Raw genomic sequence first — 25000 nt, forward strand, 5'->3', positions numbered from 1 at the left:
CCATCCCTTCCATCCCTCCATCCCTTCCATCCCTCCATCCCTCCATCCCTCCATCCCTCCATCCCTCCATCCCTCCATCCCTCCCATCCCTCCAATCTGAGAGGACTAGGTGTTTCCCTGCTGTCTGGACATTCTAGGTGCTTCTGTCAAACTCTCAGGTCAGGTCTCAAGTGTGTGTGTGTGTGTATGTGTGTAACAGTGTCCGGAGAGGCCAGACTCTCAACCCAGCCTCCTTAATCACACAGCTTCATTATGATGCGGGACACCACAACCTTCACCTCTGATCAATGGTCAGGGACTGTGTGTGTGTGTGTGTGTGTGTGTGCGTGCGTGTCACCTGCCGTTATATGGGCCTGTGGCCGGCCGGCAGACAGCCACAGGAAGTAGTGACTGATGAGGACAGGAAGTAGTGACTGATGAAGACAGGAAGTGGAGGACAGAAGTTCTGTTGACCACAGTTCTTTTTTCATGTCCTTCAACCTCTACCCTTAAATACTTCCTGTTAGAGCATTCTCACAATTCAAACACTTTCTGCCGATAATTTAAATTCCAACACAGTTTAGACATTATGGAGCTTCATGACTTACTTCATTAATAGAGGCAGGACAGTGCTCTTTCAAACACATTGTGATTTAATATTTCAATTATGAAATGCTCCAATTATTTAATCTTCTTCAGGTCTTTATCATACACAGACAACCTGTAATTGGTATTCTACATGTTTATATAGTACGTGAATGAATTTTAAATGGACCCCCTCCCCGGCAAGAACACAACACCTACAGATATCAAACAAATACAGAAAAATAATTTTAATTGGTCAATCTTGTTATTAATATGACTAAGCGTTTGAAGAGAGTTATTCCCTGTGTGTGTGTGTGTGTGTGTGTGTGGTTAGTCCTCTCTGTAGAGTCGGTGGAGATCACAGATCCCTCTGAAGCACAGCTATCTACACAAGTCACCTCTGTGTAGCTGGGATCAGCTGTGTGCGTGCCCCAGATGGTGCATCGCTGTTGTCATCACTGTTCACAAACTCAACTCAGAGTACAGTGGCAGATGCTGGACGACCCTGCTCTCTCTCTTTCTCTTTGTTTCTTTCTCTCTTTGTTTCTTTCTTTCTCTCTTTCTCTCTTTGTTTCTTTCTTTCTCTCTTTCTTTCTTTCTTTCTCTCTTTTCTCTCTCTCTCTCTCTCTCTCTCTCTCTCTCTCTCTCTCTCTTCATCTTTTTTCCTCTTTGTCTGTATTTACTCTTTATTTCCAAAAGATAGCAACAACCAGGAGATTTAGACTGTAAGATTAGAATCAGGCTGTAAGACTAGATCTTGGCTTGTTAGAGTAAAACCAGGCTTTAAGAGTACAACAGAACCAGGCTTTAAGAGTACAACAGAATCAGGCTTTAAGAGTACAACAGAACCAGGCTTTAAGAGTACAACAGAACCAGGCTATAACAGTAGAATGGTTGGCCGTTTGTTCTATCTAAGAATCTGCACACGCAAACACATAAACCCAATTTAACAGAACACTAGAGCTGAAAAATGTCCAAATGTTGCTGTAGAATTAATTGTATCACACAAATACACAATTAACAATATAATTGTCTGTCTAATTGACCCCCCAAAAATACTTATTCATTTAAAACAAATCTAAGTTTTGAAGGAATCCAAGGATACATCACTGTCATGTGACCCAGAACATGTACAAACAAAAGTGCACAGCCTATGCAGTAATCCACAACTCTTTATGATCGTAAAACAATCTTTTTTGTAGGCTGCTAATTTCCGGTGTGGAACTGATGCTGTAGCTGACAGTGCAATCCCTCCCCAAATGACCGATTGTTCAATTGTAGTTTTTCTGAATGGGCTTGCAGTCAGACTACCCACATTTTGTGTGTGATAGTCCTGTGAATGTATGTGTGTGTGTGTCTGTCTGCATCTGTGTATGCGAGAGAGAGTTTGCCTGTGAATGTAGGTGTGTGTCTGTCAGTGTATGAGTCTCTGTGTGTGTGTGTGTGTGTGTGTGTGTGTATATCTAAAGATAGAGAACCCTAATCAGGTGGATCAGATGTAGAAGGAGGATGATGTGATCTGGAGAAGCAGATAAACACACAATAACAAGAGTCTTTCCAGATGGCAAGTTTTGTCAGCAGACACACACACACACACATATACTGATACACACACACACACACAAACACACACTGACACACATAAGTGCACACACACACACACACACACACACACTCACATATTCTCTTACCCAAACAGTACACACACACTCCTTCTCTCTCACACATGCACACACACATTACACACATTCCTAGGTGATGCTCTCGTCCACTCAGAGGTTAGGGGCTTGATGCAGGACTATGATTATAGCACTGTCCCAGTGAGGCTTGCATCAGATGCAATACATATTACTCCACATAAATAAATAGAAATAAATAACCTGTTAACCGCAATAGAGCTCTCAGCATTGTCTGGTCCAGTTTAGTTTAACGATGGTTCTGCTTGAATGGGGACGCGATAAAAATAGCAACTATTATCCTTCTGTCAACTCACTTCCAACTCTGCAGACCACAACACCTTCTTTGTGCTTGAAACACTGCACTATCAGTATCCAATACTCTCTCGCCCCCACACACACACAAACACACACACTCACAAACACACAATTAGAACAGCAGCAAACTGAATAATTGACGGTTAGCAGAGGCGAATAAGACGAAAGTATGATTAGTTTGTGTTTGACTCAAAGTGCTGATAGCACAATAACACACACAGGTGTTCCCTCCCTCCCTCCCTCCCTCCCTCCCTCTCTCTCTCTCTCTCTCTCTCTCTCTCTCTCCCTCCCTCTCTGTCCCTCCCTCCCTCCCTCCCTCCCTCCCTCCCTCCCTCCCTCCCTCCCTCCCTCCCTCCCTCCCTCCCTCCCTCCCTCCCTCCCTCCCTCCCTCCCTCCCTCCCTCCCTCCCTCCCTCCCTCCCTCCCTCCCTCCCTCCCTCCCTCCCTCCCTCTCTCTCTCTCTCTCTCTCTCTCTCTCTCTCTCTCTCTCTCTCTCTCTCTCTCTCTCTCTCTCTCTCTCTCTCTCTCTCTCTCTCTCTCTCTCTCTCTCTCTCTCTCTCTCTCTCTCTCTCTCTCGCCCTCTCTCAGTCATTAGACCTGAGAGATGTCAAGAGGACCCCTCTTTGTGCCAGCTTTGTTTATTTACACGTAGCCACAATGACCCCTCATTTCATGTTTGTCATTTTCTACACAGGCATTAAGGCATCTCTTTCTGTTCGTTCCTCCCTCTCAGTCTCTCAACAAACGATCTGTATCTCTGACTGTGCCCCTATGCGTGTATCTCTCTGTGTGTGTGCATATCTGTGTGTGTGTGTGTGTGTGTGTGCGCGTGTGAGTTTGTGTCCATCTGTGTGTATGAATCCGTGTGTGTCGTACAGTTCAGCATCAAGAAAGCCCCACCCTATCTGATTGGCTCTCTTGATAAATCTGCCAGCCCTCGTTAACCAATCAGACTCAAGCAGAGTACCCTGAGTGTTCATTTAAGATACATTCATGTAAGTCAGGTAGTGTCCTCAATGCCCTCTCAGCAATCATCAATCAGTGTCAACGACGACAACAACCACGACAAGCCTGCTTTAGTAAACAGAGAACAGGGTAACACTGCCTCACATCTCGTGAGAGTTCAACTATGGCCACTTCTCACTGTGTGCCACTACTAATATAGAGTACAGCAGAAGCAGAGTGCAGTGGAGCTGGATAGAATAGAATACACATGTAAATAAAACTATCTCTAAAGAGAACCCTATGCCCTCACTCTGCCAAACCCTCCTCACTGTATTGAGAACCCTCTTCACTACAGAGAACCCTCCTCACTATTGGAACCCTGCTCCCTCCCTATGGAGAACCTGCCTACCTATGGAGAACCCCCCCAGAGACGAAAACTAATTTGCAGGCTTCTCCTATCAGTCCCACCCTCCTCTCTCACGCTCAGTGTTAGAAAGGTAAGTGGTATTGAACGTGTTGTCAATCAATATTCTTTAACAGTGGGAACCAGTATTGATATCTGGTCCAAAGCTACATCACAGATGAACCCTTCTCTCTGGGGGGGGGGGGACGGGGGGGGACGGACATGGTGCATGTCTGTGAGAGTGTGTATGTGGTTGCGTATGTGTGTGTATGTGGTTGCGTGATTGTGTATGTGGTTGCGTGTGTATGTGGTTGTGCGGTTGTGTATGTGTGTGTGTGTGTGTGTGTAAGTGTGTCACCTCTATCCATAGCGCTCTGCTGCGAATTGAAACATGTAGAATAAGAAAATGTTCATGTTCATGTTCTACCCTCCCCCTCATCCCCCAGCAACATCATTAGTGGTAAACGTTCTCCCGGAAAGAAGGATCGATCGTCTAATTTGAGAACAGTCGATAGCAGACAAGGCCAAAATATTGTTGTTACTCACACATTAGAAAATATTAGCAGGTCACCAAATTGCAAATGATTTAAAATCTATTTATTCCTGGGGCATAGCTCGCACAAGGCGCGGGATGAGGAACCAGGTATTAGATACCCACACAGTACACTCTCTCTCTCTCTCTCTCTCTCTCTCTCTCTCTCTCTCTCTCTCTCTCTCTCTCTCTCTCTCTCTCTCTCTCTCTCTCTCTCTCTCTCTCTCTCTCTCTCTCTCTCTCTCTCTCTCTCTCTCTCTCTCTCTCTCTCTCTCTCTCTCTCTCTCTCTCTCTAACACACACACAAACACTTTCTCTCTCACACACAACACACACAGCATGCCCCAGTAGGCTGTCCTGTGAGGCTATACAGGAAACCAGAACTGGTGTTATCACAACCTCTCCTTATCACTTCCTGCTGCAGTGCACCATGGGAGATGGTGTTTATCTGGCCTGTCACCCTTGTAGTTCCTCCCCTGAGAGGGCAGCGTCCAGGTCCCCCCTCCTGGCAGCTCCCAGCAGAGCGGGAAGGGAGGGCACAATAACATTGACACCAGAGCAGAGAATACCATGCTGTGATAACGAGATAGCACACTGATACAAGACAGAGAGAGAGAGAGAGAGAGAGAGAGAGAGAGCGAGAGAGAGAGAGAGAGAGAGAGAGAGAGAGAGAGAGAGAGAGAGAGAGAGAGAGAGAGAGAGAGAGAGAGAGAGGGAGAGAGAGAGAGAGAGAGAGAGAGAGAGAACAGACAGACAAGAAAGGTCTTCAGACAGACAGACAGACAGACAGACAGACAGGACAGGTCTTCAGACAGACAGACAGGACAGGTCTTCAGACAGACAGACAGACAGACAGGACAGGTCTTCAGACAGACAGGAAGTATCCAGACAGCCAGACAGGAAGAGAAAGTAGCATTGTTCTCACCAGATGGTCGGAGGCTCGGAGCCCTCCACCTCCAGGTAGTCGTATTTCTCCTCCGTGTGGAAGTCTGTAAAAATGATGGAGACCGTGTCTCCAGGGTCAGCGAGCAACGTCCAGGTACAGTCCGCACTATTGTAATATTCACTGGGAAAATTGGGACTGGTAATGATTCCACTTGGCCCTCTCATTGTAGCCCCACATGTGTCCTCAGCTGTCAATCAAACAGGGAGAGACCTGTGTTAGGGTATGCTCTTTAGGGTTTCTTCAGAATAATCAGAATCATCAGAATCAGAATAGTAATCATGATGGGATTGCTAGGAATCATAATCATACAGCAGGGAACTTCAGCTGGGAGCGTCCGATTGGCTGGGGGCGTACTGGCTGTTAGAGGCTGGCTATTTGTTTGTGTATATACTGTATTTGTTGACACACTGTATATACAGCTATTTGTTGATTTATGTATATATGTTTTGACATATATACAACGGCCTGTGTTAGCTGGGTGGGATTCTGTAGGCCCACTGTCTCTGGTACCAATTTAAATTCAAACGGGTTTCTGATTTCCATGGCTTTTACACTCTCTGCTATCCCTCTCTCTCTCTCTTTCGTTCTCTCTCTCTCTCTTTCGTTCTCTCTCTTTCTCTTTCGTTCTCTCTCTCTCTCTTTCGTTCTCTCTCTCTCTCTTTCGTTCTCTCTCTCTCTCTTTCGTTCTCTCTCTGTGTCTTTCGTCTCTCTCTCTCTCTCTCTCTCTCTCTCTCTCTCTCTCTCTCTCTCTCTCTCTCTCTCTCTCTTTCTTTCTCTCTCTCTACTCCCCTCCCCTCTCTATCCATGCCCCCCCTCTACCTCTCTCTCTCTTCTCTTGGTCTCCCGTTCTCTCTCCACCTTCCTCTCTCCACCCTCCTCTCTCTCCCTCCTCTCTCCACCCTCCTTTCTCCGCCCTCCTCTCTCTCTCTCCCTGTTCTCTCTCCTCTGTGGTATCAGAATGTCCTGTGTAGAGACCTTCTAACAGTCAACTCTTCTGCGCCCCTCTCTCTTCCAGCTCCTTTCATCCTCTCTTTCTCCCTGTCCTCCCCCTCCCTTCCTCCCCCTCCTTCCCCCCATCCTGAGTCTCCTGCCAGCGTCCAGCGTAACCACGGTGACAGCGCTGTATTTCCTATCGACCTCTAGCTCCGCCTCCAGCCTCGGAAACGTTCCAATTCTCAACGATCAATCTTTGGATCGTGCAAATCCAGATTGGTGTCGTGGGGGGGGGGGGGGGGGGGGGGGGAGGGAGGGGTGGGCTTACTGTCTTACATGGGGGGATACAGATAAAGACACATGGACTGGTTTGTGTACACATTATAAAGGATATTTATATCTATATATATACATATATGTATATATATGTTTTCAGGACTACACACAACGGCCTCCATAAGTGTGTGTACATGCAGGCACACACACAGGTTTGGGCTGTGTGTGTGCCTGTACTGTAGGCACACACACACATACACACACACACACACAGACCGGCCACAAAGTGACACTCGATATGAGAATCACTTTGGACCAGAACTGGAAGACACATCAATGTTTAACAGGGTTAATTCGTTCATTCATTCGTCCATCCATCCTTTCATACGACCTTGTTCCCCCTCTCTGTCAATCCATCCATTCAAGCCTCCATATTTACCGGAGTCTAACATGCAGGCGATTAATTCGGGCGTTTTACATTTCGATCAGAGAATGACAGATTGACATTCACATGACATTTCATTACAGACACACACATACACAAACACACCCTTTACACATGCTCATGCATGCACAACCATGGAAGTGCACCAATACATGCATTGTCAGACACTCTTGGGAGAAATGCTATGGGAAAAAGGGAGAAAGGGGGTGAGAGAGACTGAGAAGGAGAGGAGAGAGAGAGAAATAAAATAGTTTGAGCCTTCCCTGAAAAACAAAATCTCACTCAACAAATCCCAAATAGATTTCCTTAAAAAACACAGGACCTCTGACCACATATATTCCATTCATACACTAATAAAACATAATTGTTCAATTAAAAATATATTAGCCTCTTTAGCTGCCATTCCACTGTGCATGGAAAATAAATGTGCTTTGAAAATTGAAAACCAAAGGACAGAATACTTCACTCAAGACTGCAAGTACGTCAAGGATGTGATCAAAGTACAACACCATCTAAAATAAACATAAATAATCTGGCACTGGACCAGTCTGCATCTCTTGGCTTCACTATGTACCAGAGCTGAAAGACCTACTCTACATTAATGACCTTGTCAACCTTTCAACTGCACCACAAGTGCTGAAAGAGGCTTTATTACAGGTTGTGGAATGCTGTCAAAAATGGGCAAATTAACCTAAACTGTCAACCTCGAAAAGACCTCAACTGTTAAATTCCAAAATCTATCCTTATATTTCTTCTTTATTTACATATTCTAGACATTTTTTCAAACAGAAAATACCAATTAGCAAATCGCATTGAAATACAAAATACCAAGGAAAGAAAAGTACTATACAAATCAAAATCACAACCTACGAATACAATTAAAATAAAGTATAAAAAGTCCTGGGTACCAAAGAATGAGAGGCTCTGTAAACATAAAAAAACAACATTAAAACAGAGACAAACTTTCTTTTCGAATGCTCAATTCATAATAAAAGAAAAATATAATCCACTTTCAATCCAATCTCCTCTCTTTCCCAAATCAAACAATTACCCTTCAAGCCAGGTAAATATGAGTAATCCTAAATGATAGCACAATTTGTAAAAGGACGATTAATTAAAAATCTATCAAACACAACAATAATGAGGATTAATCTACCAAGAGATTTTATTGTAACAATAATTTATTTTATGTATTATATATTTCTAATCATTCTTATGTATTTTTTAAAGGCGTGGTCTAAGTGTTGCATATACTGTATATAACATTAACTATTTCCATGAATTATATATTATTTTTTCATTACTTAAATACATGTTATTACAGTTATTCACAATAGCTGAACCCCATCCTCCGCACCAAATACTCAGAAGTCTAAGCCCGTTTGTCAAATCAACCCCTCTTCTGGCAAAACCTTCAAGTTCGAGTAGTTGGGCACCGTTGCGGATCTCATCCACAATTTTCACAGTCACATTCACACTCACTAACACCCAATTCCCACTGTGATGCACTTGTGTTGCGGAACAGGTAAACATGAATGACAAAAGTTACACACAAATACAACACAGTGGTCGTCATGGTCACACAACAACTCCACATCCTTCCATTCTTCTTCTAATGACGTTGAAATGTTCCCTCAGAGCATTGCCATCTAACTGTGTGAAACACAGCAGAGTTGTTGAATGTTCATTCTGGAAGGAATCAACAGTGTCAGCCATTCTGTCATTTGCCCTCCAACGCGACAGCGTAAATCAAGTGTACAGAGGAAACCGCACTATACATTAGTACTGCATCTAAATCAGAAGTGCATAACAATATTCCACCGCAGAAGTCGGTCTTTTCTCTATGATTTACCGAACTAGTTATATGTGTATCTATTTGCATAGAGAATGTTTGAACGGAAAAGGCCCGGCGAATGCTATGTTTGTAGATGAGGCTGGGTTTTAATGTGGCCTGTTGATGGCTTTGCCTGGGATGTGGACAGAGTCCTCTGACTCGACCCAGGGTGACATGTGGACGCTCAGCCACGATGCATCTCTCTCTCTCTGGCTTGTGATTCTGGAGGGTTTGGAATGGGCTTCTCAATTTACACTTCTCTTTTTTTTGTCCCGGTATTACGTGATGCAACAGCTGAATATATAAATCAATATTGTATTGCCTGCTGTCCTTTCAGCATAGGATAGTTGATCAGTTGACTTGTATTGCTTTGGCATTGCATATTGTATTTATATAAAATAGACAGAGACAGGGAGAGAGGGAAAAAGGTTGTGTTCATCACGACAAGAGGAGCGAGAATGCCAATGAGCACCAGTGACAGTCACTGAAGAACAGAGGAGAGGAAAGGACAAGAGAGGAGAGGAGAGGGAGAGGAGTGCGAGAGAAGCGAGGAAGAGGGAGAAGAGAGAGGAAGAGGAGAGAGGGAGGAGAGGGAGAAAGGGAGAGAGGGAGAGAGGGAGAGGGAGAAGAGAGAGGAGAGAGGGAGAGGAGAGAGGGTGAGGGAGAGGAGAGCTGGGGGTAAATGGGGGAGGAGGGGGGGGGGAGCCGGGGGGAGGCTGGGACTGATGGACAGGGCTGGGAGATTAGCTGTCACACCTGTCAATGTCACACAAGCTTCTTCATGGAAGAGCTACACACACACACACACACACACACACTGACACACATATATATAAAGTCCTCATACAGTATATACATATAGACTTGCTGCTGTTCATGACTGCTTCATAGAACAAAGGGGTAGAGAGAGATGGACAGAGAGAGAGGCCCTGTGTGTGCACGTTCATATGTGAGTGTGTCCGTCTGTGTGTGCATGTATGTGTGTGTGTGTGTGTGTGTGCGTGCGTGCGTGTATGTGTGTACGTGTATGTGTGTGTGTGTGTGTCTATAAGTCAAATGATTTAATAAGTATTGATCTTGATGAGTGGAGAGCATCTTCTCCATTGGAAGGCCAGGCACCTCTTCAATAATTCATAAAAGATACACACTCGTTTCCATGGCACCATCAATCCTGTTTCACTTCTCCATCACGAACACTAATCCCCTGTGTGTGTGTGTGTGTGTGTGTGCAAGTGTATCTGTGCATTTGTAGACGTATGTGTGTGTGTGTGCATGTGTGTGTTCATGTGTGCATGTTTTGATTGTGTGTGTGTGTATTTGTGTGTGCGTATCTAAGATTTTGCATTTTGTTTTTGCATTTTGTGATGCTCTGGAACTGAATCTGTTCTGTGTTGCCTGGGGACATATTTAGGGGGCGCAGGCTAAAGGCCTCATGCTGTCTTAATGCCAAGTTAAGTCGTGTTTTTATCTCTGAGAAAATGTGTGTTGTTTAACATCAAACACTGTGAAAGTCATGCCATTGTTTGCCTCCTCCCACTGTACTCCCCTCCCTCTCTCTTCCTCCCTGTTCCTACCCTCCTTCCCTCTCTTTCTCCCTGTTCCTCCCCTCCCTCCCTCTCTTCGTCCCTCCTCTTTCCTCCCCTCCCTCTCTCCATCTCTCAACCTGCAAAGGAGGGCAGAAAATAATAAGCAGAGGAGAGGACAAGGAGGAGGATATGAAAGAGGAGGAAACTAGGAAAGAAGAGAAAGATGAAATAGTAGGAGCTGTGGGAGAGGAGAGATGGAGGGAAACCGTTTATAATCCTTCCTGTGCCTCGAGGGTTTGAATGGAATACAGTGATGAGCTCTTTCACATAGTGTGTGTGTGTGTGTGTGTGTGTGTGTGAGCGTGCATTTGTGTAGATGTGTGTGAGTGTGTGTGTGTGTGTTTGTGTGGTAATCCGGTCATCTCTCAGTTATAGGGACCAAGTAGAGATAGATGACAGGCTTAAATTATGATACCAGGGGTGATGTCATATCTCCCTCTTCATTTTTCCCCTCCCTCCCTCCCTCCCTCCCTCCCTCCCTCCCTCCCTCCCTCCCTCCCTCCCTCCCTCCCTCCCTCCCTCCCTCCCTCCCTCCCTCCCTCCCTCCCTCCCTCCCTCCCTCCCTCCCTCCCTCCCTCCCTCCCTCCCTCCCTCCCTCCCTCCCTCCCTCCCTCCCTCCCTCCCTCCCTCTTCTTGTCCCTCTCTCTCCCCCTCTCTCCTTCCCTCTCTCTCTCTCTCTATTGCTTTCTAATGAGACTCTTTATCAGGGGCTTAGTCCTGAGGACAGCCTGTACTACTGGAATTACTGTCCACACACACATATCATACACCTCACACACACATCACTGTCAGATCACACCTGACACACACACACCTCAAACACACGCACACACACACACAACTCATCAGTAAGCAGGTCTGTGTTAGATGTTCCATGGGGGAGCATCAATCAGGATGGAGAATTATGGAGTCTGCAGAACCTACACTACATAGTCATAACTCACTACAGTAACTACACACACACACACATGCACACCTATGCATATGCATACACACGCTCACACACACACACAAACCCACACTACCATACCACACACACAATCACAAAAAATCTAAAAGTATGATTACATTTGAGGCAAGATGATGCCGTTATAGATGTCTTTGAAGCTCAGGGAGTCATGGGATTGATGGAGGGGGCAGAGAGGCCGGGGTGCGGGGTATTTTACAAAGGCCTCGGTGGCCTCCATGGCGACCCCCAAGTGTAATACAGAACAGAAGGTTAAGGCCAGTGTTTGATTGGTTGGCAGTGTTGATCGATGGGTGGATACAGGAACAGGATGTTGTTTAACACGGGGGGGGGGGGGGGATCCAACCTACTCCTGTAAATCACTGGATGCAAATTGCCATGAAGACGGTCCTTTAGAGCTCTATATATCACTGTGTGCGCACACACACACACACACACACACACACACACACACATACACACACACAGTAAGCTGCTAGGTTCTGTCTACTTTGAGGTAGACACATGCTGGTCTGAACATGATCCTCTCCTTGACAATTCTGTTGACAGAGCAAGGAATTACTGCTGCTGTGTGTGTGTGTGTGTGTGTGTGTGCGTGCGTGGTGTGTCTCTGTGCGTGTGTGCATGTAGTGTTTCTATATGTGCGGTGTGTGTGTGTGTGTGTGTCTCTGTGAGTGTGTGGTGTGTCTCTCTGGGTGTGTTTGTGTGTGTGTGTGTATGTCTGTGTATGTGTGATTACACCAGGGAGTGCTTTCTTAATGAGAAGCTCACCTTCTGATCCTGCTTCTGTATGAATAAACCATGTTAACCACCATGCCTTCCTCTCTGCCATTGACGGGCTGAGAGTCTAAATATGTTTTAGATCAATGACATCGATAGAGGAGAGGGGAGAGGAGGGGTGAGAAGAGGAGAGGAGGAGAGAAGGGGAGGTGAGAGGAGAAAAGAGGAGAGGGGGGGAGAGGAGGGGGGAAGAGAGGAGAGGGAAGGTGGAGATAGTGGGAGAGGAGTCGGAACAGGAAGAGGTAGGAGCCAGCACAAGAAGTTGGAGAATGTTCCTCTGTACCTACCACTTTTCTGTCTCTTTACCTGTAATAACAGTTGGTCCTGACACACACACACACACCTTGACACGGAAGCTGTGACTGTTGGAATTCGGTATTATCCTGCCAGACAGGAGAGCATGTTCTTTTTGTGTTGGCCATCCATCCATCCACACACACACACTCACACACACACAGGAGGAAACACACGTAGATACACATTACACACAACTCCCTCTCTCTCCCTCCCTCCCTCATGCACACACACACCACACTCGCTCTATCTGTCTGTCACACACACCCTTACCCACACCCACACCCACCCACCAACCCACACACACACACACCTTCCTCTGGAGGGCTGCTGCTTGCTGTCACCTTTGGGCTGATTGTCTGTCGTCTTATCTGCTGACAGCACTGGGTGTGTGTGTGCGTGTGTATCTGTGTGTGTGTATTGGTGTGAGTGTATCTGTGTGTGTGTGTGTGTGTGGGTGTGTGTTTGACCTGAGGCAGCAAGCTGAGGAGTGTGCTATTGTTAGAAGGTTAGTGGCAGAAAGTCCAAACTGCTCTGCCAGAAGGTTAACAAGATACACCAGAATCCTCCTCTCCTCTCCTCTCCTCTCCTCTCCTCTCCTCTCCTCTCCTCTCCTCTCCTCTCCTCTCCTCTCCTCTCCTCTCCTCTCCTCTCCTTTCCTCTCCTCTCCTCTCCTCCCCTCCTCTCACCAAAATCCAGTCCTCCCTCCACACCATCACCAGTGATGTAACATTCAATAAGTGTGTATGTGTGAGGGAAGGTAAACTTGTGTATGACACACTGTATGTGCCTGTGTGTGTGTGAGAGAGAGAGTGCGCGGATTTGTGTATGTGCTAATGTGTGTGTGTGTGTGCCGTAACAGGGAATCAAAGTGATCGGTAATACATGTATAGGACTCTAAAGAGGTTGTACACCTGCACCTTTATACACACACACACACACACTCTCTCTCACCCAGACACACAAAGAAAACAATGGCTCAACAACTTGAGATAGGTAAGAGATGGATGTATGTGAGAGAGATAGATAGGGAGAGTGTGTGTGTGTGTGAGAGTGTGTGAGAGATAGAGAGTGAGCAGAGAGAATCTGCTCTGAGACTGATGAAAATGACAAAAGACAGTGAAGAAGGATGAGTCAAATGAATACATGAACAGAAGCAGTTAACAGCTGACAGTTATGAAGAGCTCGTCCACAGTCGAGACACATCTCCTCCTCTATCAGACACACTTCGGGGGGGGGGGGGGGGGTGATGAGAGGAGGTGGAGGAGGGGAGCAGGAGAGGAAGGGCGGGGTAGGGAGGAGGGGGAGGAGGGGAGCAGGAGAGGAAGAGCGGGGTATGGAGGAGGGGGAGGAGGGGAGCAGGAGAGGAAGGGCGGGGTAGGGAGGAGGGGGAGGAGGGGAGCAGGAGAGGAAGGGCGGGGTAGGGAGGAGGGGGAGGAGAGGGTTGAAGAAGAGAGAGATGTTCCTCCAGCCTTTTGTCTGTGGAGTCTTTACAGTTGAAGACTTGCTCACTCAATCAAATCCCAGATGTAGTGATGGAGGTTTGGTGGTATAATTCAGCCTGTGATGAAGAGGGAGGGGGAGGGCGTTTGTCTCCCTGACAAAGCCAACAATGACTGGAGACCCCCCCAGCTGAAGAACCCTGTCTAGAGGAACAGATATCTACAATGACAGATGATCTCAGCGTCTCATTGTGTGACGAGTCCCACCTCACCCCCCTCTCATCCGGTCCCTTTCCAGCTCATTCTCTCCATCGCTCTTTCTCTGTCGTTTGATTCTCTCCAACTCTTTCTCCTACGGTCTTTCTTCTCGGAATGAATGGATGTATCTAATCAGCTCTGATGGAGAGGGGGTCTCAACGACAGGATCGTCTCTCTAAGAGCTCAATCTCTCTTGTCCTCCTGCAAACTGAGAAGTGTGGAATTAAATGAAGAAACAAAGTATTTCCTTGTCAGGGTCTATTTCTAGACGCCCTCATTCTTCTTATCGCCCCTCCTTCTCGCTCTCTCGTTCCCCCTCTCTCCCTCTCTCCCTCTCTCCCCCTCTCTCACTCTCTCACTCTCTCACTCTCTCCCCCCAGCTCCTCTCCCTTCTCTCTCAACCCCCCCCTCCTGTCTCTCCCCCGCTCCCCCCCTCCCCCCTCTCTAAGAATACTCCACAGAAGATGCACCAGTGTGCACCTGCCAGTGAGCCTCAAAAATAAACTGGGAGTTCAGCAGATCAATAACAGCTGTTCTACACAACCCTCCCCTCTCTCCTCATCCCCTTTCCCCTCCTCCCCTCTCCTCTCTCCTCCTCCCCTTTCCCCTTCTCCCCTCCCCTCTCCTCTCTCCTCCTCCCCTTTCCCCTCCTCCCCTCTCCTCTCTCCTCCTCCCCTTTCCCCTCCTCCCCTCTCCTCTCCTCCTCCCCTTTCCCCTCCTCCCCTCTCCTCTCTCCTCCTCCCCTTTCCCCTCCTCTCTCCTCCTCCCCTCTCCTCTCTCCTCCTCCCCTTTCCCCTCTTCCCCTTTCCTCTCCGCAACTCCCCCCTCCCCCCACAGGGTCCTGTGTGTGTTTACATTAATGAACCAGAGTTGACTTCTCAGTCAACAGCAGCAGCAGCAGCAGCAGCAGCAGCAGCAGCAGCGTTAGCGGAGCTGGTTGAGGACTCTTGGTTGGCAAACTCCCCTGATGCTCCTGTGACCTCCCTGTCGGGTCGTGTCTTTCTAGCATGTGCATCGGTGAAGAGGGCTCTTTAACACAGAGTCGCCGTGATTGGTTTCACTGGCTGTCTGTAGGCCCGTGGCTCAGCCGTGTGGAAAGGCAGGCTGCTGTGTAAATGTTTTACTAAAAGATGAAGTGATGTGTGTTATCTGCAAGTGAGGTGGAAACAAACTGTTAGTGATATAGAAACGCACGACTATAGAAACAGACTGCAAGTGATATAGAAACGCACGACTATAGAAACAGACTGCAAGTGATATACAAACAGGCTGCTATAGAAGCACTACAGCTAGTGGTATAGAAACAGACCCCGGCTATTTAAATCCACCTGCCAAAAAAACAACTGTGGTTGGCTGATGCAGCTAATGAACCGCATATCAAATCAAATTAAAATCAACTTTTTATTTGTATAGCCCTTTTGCAAGCAATGTCAACGAGGCCCGTCACAGAGGCAAAACAAATCCGAACCCATCACTACCCTAGACCCTGAGACCGAGACGGCTCAACGTTGTGTGCACAGAGTACAGTACGTTTCCAGTTCACCGGCTGCTGTGTGGAATCATTGTTCAGTTCAGAGAGCGCTTACAGCTCATTAGACAGGGAGTCTGTCCCCGCACTCCCGCTCCTCAGTCATCTCAAGCTGTCCAACATGCCACCGGGAGGTCCTAGCTGTCTTGGGTCCCACGTCTGACCCACCACTGCAACAGAGACGGGCCTCCAAAGGCCCCGGATCCACATCTGATACCAAGCGTTGCCCATGTCATCCAGAGGGAGGTGCGCCCTCCTCTCCTCCTCCGCTACTCTCCGCCCTCCTCTCCTACTTCTCTGCTTCCCTTCCTTCTCCTCCTCCTCCTCCTCCTCCTCCCTCCTCCACTAGCATCCCTCCCCCTCTCCTCTCCTCCACCCTCCTCCTCCTCCTTCCCTCTTTCATCTCTACCCTCTACCCTCCTCCACTGCTCTCCACCCTCCTCTCCTTCCCTCCCTCTCCTTCCCCCCTCCTCTCCCAGGACAGCTTATGTCTACTCCAATCGGAATGATCTAGATGACGGTCGGCATCAGAACCATCCAGAAACACTGGGACGCTCAGTCACTACAGTGTTTTGTTTTCGCCCACATCTTTAATTTAAAGTCCCATTTGTAACTGAAAAAAACCTGTGATTACTAATTATATTTCCCCCTGCAGCACATTTCAAAGCAGTTGCGTGGCCTTAATGTTTAATATGTGGGTTTTAATATCCAAAATAGAGTGTGAATATTTAATGGAATGTTAGATGAGTAGTGTTCCTGGGCAGACGGGCTTCTGGTGTTACGAAGGAAGAATCGACTGGCAAGGAGAGTTTGCATGTGCCACAGATTGTGTACGTGTATGCCTGTGTGTGTGTGTGTGTGTGCGTGTGTGTGTGTGTGTGTGTGTGTGTACACGGAGCGCCAGGAGAATTTTTAGAAAACAAATGCATTGTTTTTAACTGGAACATTGAGAACCTAGGAAATACATTCTAGAACGTTAAATGCTGGTGTGTGTTTCTTTGTGTGTCAGAAAGATGCTCTTACTTACTATATAATAATAATTATTATTAATAGTAGTAGCTATATATTAGCAGACACACTACTTTGCCCAGCTGTCTCCTCCCTCCCTCCCTCCCTCCCTCCCTCCCTCCCTCCCTCCCTCCCTCCCTCCCTCCCTCCCTCCCTCCCTCCCTCCCTCCCTCCCTCCCTCCCTCCCTCCCTCCCTCCCTCCCTCCCTCCCTCTCTCTCTCTCTCTCTCTCTCCTTCCCTCTCTCTCTCTCTCCTCTCTCTCCCCCCTCCTTCCCTCTCTCTCTCTCTCCTCTCTCTCCCCCCTCCTTCCCTCTCTCTCTCTCTCTCTCTCTCTCTCTCTCTCTCTCTCTCCCTCTCTCTCCCCTCTCTCTCCTCTCTCTCCCCCCTCCTTCCCTCTCTCTCTCCCTCCCTGTAGATCAGCAGAGGGTCTGTCTTAGAGCAGATTCTCCTCCAGACATGCGTGGGACGCGTTGCTGTGGAAACAGCGTCAGAGTCGAGGAGGGAGGCGGGTGAGAGGAGCTCCAGAGGGAGGAGTCTATGGGTGTGTGTGTGTGTGACAGACAGAGTAGAGGTAAGGAGAGCAGAGGGTGAGAGAGAGAGAGAGAGAGAGAGAGAGAGAGAGAGAGAGAGAGAGAGAGAGAGAGAGAGAGAGAGAAGCCTTTGGTGAAGGTGACAGGGCCTTCAGAAGAGAGGGGGATAAGAAATAGGGATGGAGGGAACACTCTGAAGAGAGGAGAGATGAGACAGATGGGAGGGAAGAGGAGGTGAGGAGGGGAGGGGAGGGGAGGGGAGGGGAGGGGAGGGGAGGGGAGGGGAGGGGAGGGGAGGGGAGGGGAGGGGAGGGGAGGGCAGGGGAGGGGAGGGAGAAAAGGTAAGGGAAGAGGAGATTAAAGGAGAGGAGATTAGAGGGAAGGGGAGAGGTAAGGTAAGGCGAGGTGGGGAGAGGTGAGGAGGGAAAGGGAGAGGGGAGGAAAAGAGACGGTAGGTGATAAGAGGAGAGGAGGGAGAGCAGGACATGACCTCATCTTTTGGAGGAGGCAACAGCCGCTGAGTCACTGACTCTTTTAGAGGCAGAAGAGGAAGGCGAGGAGAAAGAGGAGGAGGAGAAGGAAATGAATGAAAGACTGTCCGAGGTCAAAGACGGGAGAGGAGAGGGATTAAGGAGGAGGAGAAGGAGGACAGGGAGGATATGAAACATCACAGTACTCGGGAAGAGAGTGTGCCAGGTTATTATGGTCTGGCGAGGGCTGCTGTTGCCCCTGGCTGCGGAGGGCACAGACTCTGGTCCTGTCCTGGACATCAGCATTAGAGACTAAATGAGCTCTTGCGCTGCCTCAGCACAAACACACACACACACACATATCCTCTGTCCCTCTCTCTCTCTGTCAGCAGTCAGGTTAGAGGATAGTATTATAATATCCCATCTAGCTAAGTAGAGATGAGAGGACAACCGCTGTGTGTGTTTGACTGTGTGTGTTGAGGCTGTGTGTACGTGTGAGTATGAGTGCTGAAGCTGTGTGTGTTTTGTTGTGTGTGTGTGTGTGTGTATGTGGTGAGGCTGTGCATGTGAGTGCGTGTGCTGTAGCTGTAGCTTAAACAGGTGACCAGTGATCCTCACCCGAGCTAAGAGGCATCGGTCATCATTAAACATGCTCTGGACATGCCCTCAGTCTATCGCCATAGAGACAGGCGTGTGGAGCGGCGTGTGGGACTGTCGAGGAGAGATAACACACTAACTGGGAGAGGGTGCAGGGATGGGGGGCGGGGGGGCGGGGGGGAGATAAGAAATGGGACACATTAACCATGAGAGGGGCAGGAATATATGGCTTCTACACCGAGAGATGGAAGGAGGGGGGAGGGTGAGAGAGAGAGAGGGGAGGAAAAGGAGGGAGGTCGAGAGAGAGAGAGAGAGAGAGAGAGAGAGAGAGGGAGAAAGAAAGAGATATCGAAAGGGGAAGGGAGAGAAAAACAGAGATGTATGGGATTTTTTAAAGAGTGACGATGAAGTTTGTGTCAGTGTTAGATGCTAATATTAACTTGTCCTAAATATACCTTCTGTGATCAGATGAAAGAGAGAGATGCGGAAGGGGGGGGGGGGGGGCGAGGAAGGGAGGGAGGGAGTAGCGTTCGGATTGGATCACACTTTCACAGAAATTGAGTTCATGCCAAAAACAAAGACATGCCAACTATTCCATTAAAGACCTGACACATGTCCAGAAAGTTCTCCCTCTGTCTCCCTCTCTTTCACACACACAAACACACACCCTTGACACACACACACACTCCTCCAGCCATTCATTACTATTTCATTCTGCCATCCAGGGTGACATTTAGAGCTGTCACTAGGTACATTAGCCCTGCTATTACACACACACCAACACACACCAACACACACACACACATACACACCCACCAATCCTCAGACACGGACCCTCACACGCACACTCACGTGTACACGTCTGTGTGCGTGTGTGTGTTTGAGGGTGTGGGTGTTGTGTGCGTGAGTGTGTGTTTAGTCTGCCTTGGCCGTGGTCCCAAGATGACCGCCTCTATCTCCCCTCATACTTTTAATTGGCTTGATTTATCCATGTCTCTCTCTCTCTCTCTCTCTCTCTCTCTCTCTCTCTCTCTCTCTCTCTCTCTCTCTCTCGCTTTCCTCTCTTTCTATCTCACTTTCTCTCTCTCTCTTCTACACTACAAGACAATCATTCATCAAAAAGACATTGAACCTGTATGTGTGTGTCTGTGACTGTGTGCGTATGTGAGTGTGTGACTGAATGTATGTTTCAGTATATGTGTTTGCATGTGTGACTTTGTGAGTGTGAGTGTGTGATAGCAGGCCTGTGTTCTCCACAGGGTAAGCCTGGTTCCCTCAGGAGACAGACAGAGATTAAACGGACTTCAATCAACTGTCTGAGTTCCTGCAGACTCTCACAGCCTGCGACACACACATATACATTTAACATTTAGTCATTTAGCAGACGCTCTTATCCAGAGCGACTTACAGTAAGTACAGGGACATTCTCCCCGAGGCAAGTAGGGTGAAGTGCCTTGCCCAAGAACACAACGTCAGTGCACCGGTCGGGAATCGAACTGGCAACCTTCCGATTACTAGCCCGATGCTCTAACCGCTCAGCCACCTGACTCCCTCACACACACGCGCACGCACACGCACACACACACACACATGCATACACAAATACAGACATGCACTTATACACACTTCCATTTCCATCCACACATGTCCATAACTTCAGAATCCACTGATACATAATTTCATGAGCAGTGATGCCTCTCTGATCCCCACCCCACCCCACCCCCTCGTTCACCCATACACCCCTCGATACATGCCCCTCCCTCCTCCTCCCTCTCAACCTCCTTACCCCCCCCCCCCCCACCCATGCTCTGCAGGAAACACCAGCTGCTCCTGCAGCTTTATGCAATGCATATTTATAGACCAAACATACTGGGGTCAGTGTGTGAGTGTGGGTTTGTGTGTGAGGATGTGTATGTTGGCGTTTTCTGTCTGCCTGTCTGTCGGTCATTTGTGTGTGTGTGTGTGTGTATGCCAGCCTGTCTGTCAGTTTGTGAGTGTGTGTCTTGTGTCTTTAAACTGCCTCCTCTCTTCCATCTTCCATCTCCTGCCTCCTATCTTCTCTTCCTATATCCTTTCTCTTATCTTCTGTCTCCTATCTCCCATCCCCTACATCCTGTGTATTACCTCCTATCTCCTATCCCTTACATCCTGTGTATTACCTCCTATCTCCTATCCCCTACATCCTGTGTATTACCTCCTATCTCCTATCCCCTACATCCTGTGTATTACCTCCTATCTCCTAAGCCCTACATCCTGTGTATTATCTCCTATCTCCCATCCCCTACATCCTGTGTATTACCTCCTATCTCCCATCCCCTACATCCTGTGTATTACCTCCTATCTCCTATCCCCTACATCCTGTGTATTACCTCCTATCTCCTAAGCCCTACATCCTGTGTATTATCTCCTATCTCCCATCCCCTACATCCTGTGTATTACCTCCTATCTCCCATCCCCTACATCCTGTGTATTACCTCCTATCTCCCATCCCCTAAATCCTGTGTATTATCTCCTATCTCCTAAGCCCTAAATCCTGTGTATTACCTCCTATCTCCTAAGCCCTACATCCTGTGTATTACCTCCTATCTCCTAAGCCCTACATCCTGTGTATTATCTCCTATCCCCTACATCCTGTGTATTATATCCTATCTCCTCTATCCAGTCTCATGCCCTTATATCCCCTGTCTCATATCTCCTACATCCTATCTCTGTTCTCTCTTTCTGAGGCTTGTAGCCTTGTAGATGTGAGTTTCTGTTTGCTTAAGCGTCTGTGTGTGTGTGTGTGTGTGTGTGTGTGTCAGCAGGATGACAGGTATTGACAGTGCTGTGATTCCAGAGCTGAGCGTTGTCACAGCAGCAGGCTTCAGCTTCCCTCCTCTCCACCTGGGCGTCGTGGAGATTTCAGAGCTTCATGCCGGCACACACACACAAACATACTCTCACGCACACACACATACACCACACACACATACTCACAACACACACTCTCTTCTCATACACACACATGCCGTACACACACAAACACACACGGAGCAGAAGTTCCTTGGGCTTTGCACAGACTTTTGTGTTCCCATGCTGAGAGAAAGGTTGTGCACGTGTGTTTTTGTGTGCGCGCATTTGTGTGCATGTGTGTGCGCGCGCGTGTCTGTCAGTTGGAGTGTGTTTGTCAGCGTGCGTGTGTGCATCCAGTCAGGAAGGAGCGTTTCCTTAGAGGGCTGCAGTTGAAGAACACTTTTGTCTGCATAGGAAAACACACTTGCACACACACACACACACCTGTCATATTAACAGTATCAAGTCACCAAAGATCAGAAGCATCATATGTTTAGATGGTTGGTCGCAGCTGTTGCTATGGTTACCCCTCTGATGGAGTCCCTGTTCATTAAGGGATGTTCACCCATGGCATATACCTTGCTCACCAGGCTCAGACATGAGGTTAGGACCTAGTTCATCATCAGTATATTTTATTACAATTGTGTATATATGTTTATATAGATGCATAGCGGACAATTCTTTTGTTACATGGTGATCGCCGCAAACTTTACAGATGGTGTGAGATGGAAATGTACAACAATTCACTGCCTTCAACACATTGCAACACTGAAAAAGTGTGTGAGTGTGTGTTCTGTATGTGTGTGAGAGTATGTGTGTGTGTGAGAGTGTGTGTCCTGTGTTTCCTGTGTGTGCGTGTGTGTGTGTGTGTGTCCTGAGCAGCAGTCTAGTAGAGAGATCAATGACATGCCCAATCCTGAAGGAGAGTTATGCATTCCTGAGCCCTTCAAACAGTGTGCACACACAAACACACACACACACACACACACACGCACACACACACACACTGGGGAGTACTTCGCATTCTATTGCAAATCTCATTTTGAGTTTTGTCAGGTCACATATTAGTTTCCCAGCGTGAACATTAATGCAGAGCAACTGCTCTTTGTTTCTCCCTCCTGATTCTGCCTCTGCCTCCCTCTCCACCTCTTCCCCTTTTCTCTCCTCCACCTCTGCCTCTCTACTCTCCCTTTCCCTCCCCCTCCTCCGTTACACCGCCCCCCCCTCTCTCCCTTCCTCCTCCAGGGAGTGCTGGTCGTGTTTCCAGTGTGGTCGTCCTCGTAGCGATTGTGTGTGTGCGTGTGTGTGGATGAGTGTGTGTGTGTGTGTTTCTGCTGGTCTACTTCTATTTGTTGTGATGACACGGCCTCTGAATACCAAGCACATCCATGCTCATCAAATCACACTTGCACACACACACACACACACACACTTGCCAGCATACACCACAAGCATTCACGCACAGACACACATGTATACACACACCTGCACTCTCATGCACATACTCTCACACAGAGTCCACACTCACACGTTCATACACACGTGCACACTCTCACGCACACATTCTCACACACACGCACACACACACACACACACTCCAACAGTGCCAGCTCCTTATACTGAATTATAATGTCTACATGATCTTGAAGATGCAGCTCGTGCTCATGAATATTCATGAGCAGAATGACTTTTCTCATGAATAATGCAGTGGCTGCCGGACCCTCGATTAAAACGCTGCTTGACAACTGTCTCTGAGGCAGCCATTTGGAAGGGAAAGTTTGGAGGGATGAGTTCTATATTTGTAGAGGTATTTGCGGGTGGGGTGGGGTAGAGTCCTGATTAAGACAAACACGTACATCTACACACACACCAACACACATAAAATGTTTATAGCCCTTTTAAGTGTACACACACACACAGGTATCATGCAGGTGTCACAAAGATTCCAAGACACTGGAAAGCCACAGTAAAGGGGTAAAGGACTAATGACTGAAAATAAAAATTATATATATATATATATACAGAATATCTTTATCAAATTAACTAGATATACAGTGTATCTATCTTTATGACATTTAATAAAACAACAACAAAAAGTTGTCAATATAATCAGAAAAACACCACCATATCTTAATACCAGATTCCTGAATTCCCTACAAACCAGGAAGCTAGCCACCATTGGTCCCTGACCCCCAGACCGCACCCCCAGGTCGGTCTCCGTGGCAACGTTGGGCGGCGTAACAAAAGACACGAAACGAGACGGGACGTGAGCTCACCTCTGCAGATGGGGACGGGGAAGTCCCAGATAGGGGCGTTGCCAGCGTTGGTGATGCAGGTGAGCTGGGCGTGGCCGTCCAGGACGTAGCCCGTCACGCACGAGTAGTGGATCACATCCCCCACGTTGAAGCGCGACCCAGAGAGCAGGCCCTTGGGTGGGACCCCGGGGTTACCACACGCACTGCTCTGCAGCACTGAGGAGGAGGGATGGAGAGGGTCAGACACAATCACTTACAGCTCATCGGCTACTTAGCTAGATAGCTAATGAGCTAAGTTGCCAAGTTAGAAAGTCAACAAGTCAGCTAGTTAGCTCCTTAGCTAGTCAGCTCAGTTCCCAAGTGAGCTAGTTAGCTAGTCAGCGAAGTTTCCAAGTTAGCTAGTTAGCTAGTCATCTAAGTTCCGAAGTCGCCAGTTAGCTAGTAAGCTAGTTAGCTCAAGCTCCTGACTGAATCAACTCAAACAGTGTTGGCTCTCTGGACAGTGACGTCTGTCCTGTTCTGTTAGAACATCAAGCAAGAGCAGCTTACGGAGATGACACACTGGCTGTAAATCTGACATGTTCAGTTAGAAGATCTTAGCTTTCAAACCCCTTAAAACAACACATGTCTGGACAACATATGTGACTAGCAGCACTTTTTCTCCCTTCTTTTTTTTCTCTCTCTTTCTCTATGTCTCTCTCCCTCTTTTCCCCCCGTCTCTTGAGATTAAGCCGTGACTAGCAGAGAGTTCTCTATTCCTGGACCAGCAGGAGAGAGGGAAGAGAAGGAGACAGAGGAGAGAGAGAGGAAAGAGAGGGAGGGAGGGATGAGGAGAGATAGAAAAGGGGGGGGGGGGGAGCGGTGGGGGAAAGGAGGTTGGGCTCTCTAACCTGGACAAGGTGCATGCTGGGAGGACAAGATAACAGGCTGGAGACTGAAGGGGGGAGGAGGGGGAGGGCTGGGGGTGAGACTAAAGGATGTAGCAGATAGAGTAGAAACCAGAGGGAAGAGAAAAAGAACAAGAACATTTAGAGGGAGAAAAGTGGAGAAAGAGAGATGGAGAGAAAGACAGAGAAAGAGAAGGGGAAAGGGAGAGAGTCAGAGAGAGACAGCGGGAGGGAGAGAGACAGAGCGAAAGAAAGAGAAGAGAGGAGATTGCTTTAGGTAAAGGTCACATCACCTCAGTTATCTTAGAAGATCAGTGAGAAAGACAATGACAAGCTTCCCCAGAGAAGTCCTCTTAACCCCCCCCCCACACACATACACACACACATACACACACACTAACCCACAGACACAAACACACGCCACACATACGCACACACTTAAAAAGGATGATCTTTATCTAAAATCTAAAAAGCCATTTCATCACTGAATAAAGTATACGGAAAACTGCTGTCTGTCTTAATGTGTGTGTGCATGAGGATAAAGTTTACTCACACACACAACTGTGTGTGTGAGGAGGTGTGTGTCCGTGTTCCTCCAGCCGTTAGCCCAGTGCACCATCCACTTATGAAACCAGCTGCATAATAGATTCTATTTAATATTAACCAAGTCTCTGATCGACAAGCGGAAAGGAAGC

At 47.8% G+C, this 25000-nt stretch overlaps 1 protein-coding gene across 2 annotated transcripts in view; it reads right to left on the reverse strand.

Moving 5' to 3' along the window:
* LOC146295071 (CUB and sushi domain-containing protein 3-like) overlaps window positions 1-25000 on the reverse strand; it is a 232640-nt gene that overhangs the window by 135700 nt on the left and 71940 nt on the right. For both annotated transcript variants that reach the window (XM_084695753.1, XM_084695752.1), the window contains exons 4-5: window positions 23440-23634; window positions 5363-5570 (exon numbers count right to left, since the gene is read on the reverse strand). In XM_084695753.1, coding sequence (XP_084551879.1) covers window positions 5363-5570; window positions 23440-23634 — 403 coding nt within the window. The remainder of the gene's footprint in view (window positions 1-5362; window positions 5571-23439; window positions 23635-25000) is intronic.

The sequence above is a fragment of the Hypomesus nipponensis genome, chromosome 4, assembly GCF_054491055.1.
Source record: "Hypomesus nipponensis isolate SF chromosome 4, ASM5449105v1, whole genome shotgun sequence".
Classification (NCBI taxonomy): Eukaryota; Metazoa; Chordata; class Actinopteri; order Osmeriformes; family Osmeridae; genus Hypomesus; species Hypomesus nipponensis.